The sequence below is a fragment of the Mytilus trossulus genome, chromosome 7 (assembly GCF_036588685.1).
Source record: "Mytilus trossulus isolate FHL-02 chromosome 7, PNRI_Mtr1.1.1.hap1, whole genome shotgun sequence".
NCBI classification, from domain to species: domain Eukaryota; kingdom Metazoa; phylum Mollusca; class Bivalvia; order Mytilida; family Mytilidae; genus Mytilus; species Mytilus trossulus.
The window spans coordinates 65387131-65391245 of record NC_086379.1 but is presented as its reverse complement, the minus strand read 5'-3'; the positions used below and the strand labels follow the sequence as shown (position 1 = coordinate 65391245).

Genomic DNA, 4115 nt, shown 5'->3' with positions numbered 1-4115 from the left:
GACGCTTGAACAGACGATCTTAATTTGAAACCATTTAATAACTAGAAAAATTTAATGTCACATAGAAAACTACACAACATAAATTTCAAAATTTTCTAAATGTTTCAAATTTTCTATTACTTTTTCGAAACAAAATCTTTAATGCACAACAAAAGACCACAAATCTCAGGTAAACACATAGGATCTTTGTCTCTTCAGCGCTTTATCGAGCACCAGCAATGGAAACTACAGATGATAGCAAGGACACGAAAATGTCCTTGTCCAAAGAAGACATTGCTTTTAAATATTTGCCTATAGCAGGAGCTGTTAGCTATGAAATATTTTCTTTGAATATCATGAACCCTAGAGAATTCTCAAAGTGAGTTGAAAGATGATTGTAAAAGATCAAGACATAGACTTTCTTTTTGTGTATGAAATGCTTGCCACTGGACGTTAAGAAAAGTAAAGGGTTGCTTTCAATATCTTAGTAGCTACACAGGGCTACATATATTTTTGATTACTGAACGTATGGCTATCTAGATATATTTAGTAGCTAGGCTAGCTATACTTCAGTAGTCAAAAATCTACATGGCTGTATTTACATGATGTAAATATATGTAGCTGCTACAATATTGAACACCAATCAGGCAATATATTTTGAAAACTATCCCAATCAAATCCTTCGAAGAGCATTTTTTTCCTTCAAATAAGCTAATTATCCTTCTTCAAAACAAAATATTTTCATTTATCAGATTTATGTTTTTGAAGTAATATGTTTTGATTTTATTTTCCTAGAAATTATGTAACGAAAAGTGTTTTTGTTGTCATTTTTTTTTAAAAAGTGATGTAAAAGTAGAAACAGGCTGACCACAAAAAAAGAACTTATTACTAACATATTAAGAACTGATCAGAGATGTATTATATATATTGTTTAATATAAATTTAAACGCAAGAGGACCAACCATGAAAGATCATTTTAAGGTAGTATAGGGGTTGTATTTACGAAAACATTTTAAAATTGTTGTATGAAATTTGTATTTGACATTGAACATGACTAAAGATGGTGGATTGCAATTTCATGAAAGTCAATGACTTGATGTCTTTCTTTAATTTATTGGATAAGGCTTCAATAAATTTACTTTTATTTATGTGGATTGATATCTAAAAAAGATGAAGTACTTAATTATATCACAGTTGAATTATCATGATTATAAAAGAATCTAAAACACTATTTTTAAAAGAAATGTGAAGCCTAATTCAAGGCATAATCAAATGAATGTAAAATACCTGTTTTAGAAAGACTTGAAATGTATTTTAATAAGTGATATATATCCACCCCAATATACATTGATAACTATTCCAATCAAATCAAATTTGACTGCATTTATATAACAGGAAGTCAGATCTCTGCTTAAAAGTTTTATTTTAATTCTAACTCTCACCAATTTATATTTTCAGTGTGGTTGGTGATAAAGATATTGCATTGGCCAATTCTATTTGGTTCAATGCTCACATAGGACTAGGACTGTACATGTACAACCAGAAACATCTTCAAGCATTATCAAATAGGGATAGAATAATGTATTCTGTATTTGGAACATGTATATTCAACTTTGGATCAGTATTATTATGGGCGACTGCCAAACATGTTGTACCAGATGTGCCAGTGTTTAGGACTTTATTAGGACTTGCATCTGGAGCTGGATTGTTATATGTAGGCAAAAGATACTTAGAGCACCTCAATTCATTATGATGACTAGACCATGCTAAATTTGTTTGATGATTATTTCCTAGTTGATGTGGATTAGATAGATTTCTCAAATTTAATGATTGATATTTTTATTGACCATCTTACAAAAAATAACCAGTATTAAAATCGTACTACAGCAGTTTTGTATTAATTTATGTTACCTGTATGTCATAAAAAACAAAAATTTTAAATAACAAAATGAACCAATTTACTTGTATCTACATAATTCTATAGAGTTTTTTGCATGTACCACAAAACTACATTTTTTTTCTGAAGGATAATTTTAAACTGCTGAAATATGCTTCTGACATCAGACTTGGACTTCTCTTGAACTGAATTTTAATGTGCGTATTGTTATGCGTTTACTTTTCTACATTGGTTAGAGGTATAGGGGGAGGGTTGAGATCTCACAAACATGTTTAACCCCGCCGCATTTTTGCGCCTGTCCCAAGTCAGGAGCCTCTGGCCTTTGTTAGTCTTGTATTATTTTAATTTTAGTTTCTTGTGTACAATTTGGAAATTAGTATGGTGTTCATTATCACTGAACTAGTATATATTTGTTTAGGGGCCAGCTGAAGGAGGCTCCGGGTGCAGGAATTTCTCGCTACATTGAAGACCTGTTGGTGACCTTCTGCTGTTGTTTTTTTATTTGGTCGGGTTGTTGTCCCTTTGACACATTCCCCATTTCCATTCTCAATTTTATGACATCTATCTGTGATGCATTTGTTCTGTGATATTTTTCTAACAACTGTTTTAGGTTCATTCAGTAACTAATGTTGATGACCATCAAATTGAATTACAGAATTTTGTAATTGTTTGAATTTTATAGACATTTATTCTAATAAACATTAGAAAGAAAGAATTTTGATAATTTAATTATACTTTTTCTGTTTGCCTTCTTAGTCATATTAAAGTAGCTTTGAAAAAAATAGATGATGGATATCATATATGACTACCTATGAGACAACTTTTCACCAGAGATGAAATGTCATAAGAAACTTGTCACCATTTTCCTTCACCAATGAGCAATACAAATTCTGCATTGCAAGCTATAAAATGCCCCCACATGATGAATGTAAAAAATTCAAATTAGAAAAGTTATATCTGAGAAATATACAAAACAATAAACAAAATATATTAACATTACAGCAACAAATGACAACCACTGAAGTACAAGAATTAGAGATATACTCATACAGACCATGCTTGCTATTCTGTGTTTCAGCTTTAAACATGAAAATTGTGTAATACTCACAATAGCGAGTCTAGTAAATTTATGGTCTCAAAAATCAACTACACCCTAGTAGGTTTACCATACATTATGTCTGCAAACTTTGATTAGATTGGCTTTAAATTCAAAGGGAAGCAGCTGGTATTCAATCTATAGCCTGACGACAGCCATATTGCATTACAAAATTGCAAAAAGTGAGTTCTAATTCACAATCTCTTGCTTATAATATCTATGAAATAGACATATTGATAAAGAAAACTTAACCTTGATAATTTCATCATGAAAATTAGGTCAAGGTCAATAGAACACTCAAAAAGACCTGCATTCAATCATTCCACATTCAAAGTAACTGATGAAGACATCTTCAAGGGGTACAATCAAAATCACGTGATGGATATACACACACCGGAAGTTACAGTCGAACTCAACGCTTGAAAGGTTAGCAGTTGCATTTACTTGTTAATATCAATTAAATTTTGATTAATAAGTTGGCACACCGAATGTCAGATAGTATGTAGTTTTAAAATGCACTATTGTTTTTGCTAGAAAGCGTGTAGTTATTGCAAACACTTCGACACAGTTATCTGGTGAAATTTTGGAACTGTGTCGAAGTGTTAGCATTAACTGCACGCTTTCCAGCAAGAATAATTGTGTATTTCTAAACTAGATAGTATCCGTCATTCGGTGCACTACCTTATTTATTAAATTTTATTGATATAAACAAGTAAATACGACTACTTAACTTTCAAGCGGTCTGCTCGACTGTTACTTCTGGTGTGTGTATATCCATCACGTGATTTTGATTGTACCCCTTGATCTTGGAAAGAAAACAGAACTTTCATCAATGAACCATGAAAAATAATATAATAAGATAAAAGTACAGAAATACACATTAAATCATTCCATACTCCAAATATAATTGACAAATAGTTCTTAGTCTCTGAAATCGAGATCAACCACAAAAAATAACATTGACTAATGAACCATGAAAATGAGGTCAAAGTCAGATGACCACTGTCAGACGGAAGTATACACTTTATAATGATTGCATACATATGTATTCCAAATACAGTTGATTGTATGCTTATATCATCTGAGAAATGACCAAACAACCATATTAAATCAACATTAACCTATGAACCATAAAAATGAGGT

The 4115-nt window shown here is 31.1% G+C and overlaps 1 protein-coding gene across 1 annotated transcript; it reads left to right on the top strand.

Moving 5' to 3' along the window:
* The first annotated feature begins 181 nt into the window (after positions 1-181).
* On the top strand, positions 182-2585 carry LOC134725586 (uncharacterized). The gene is made up of 2 exons (XM_063589529.1): positions 182-358; positions 1438-2585. Exons 1-2 carry the CDS (start codon positions 219-221, stop codon positions 1730-1732), a joined length of 435 nt encoding a protein of 144 aa, XP_063445599.1. The 5' UTR covers positions 182-218; the 3' UTR covers positions 1733-2585.
* Positions 2586-4115: the final 1530 nt, after the last annotated feature.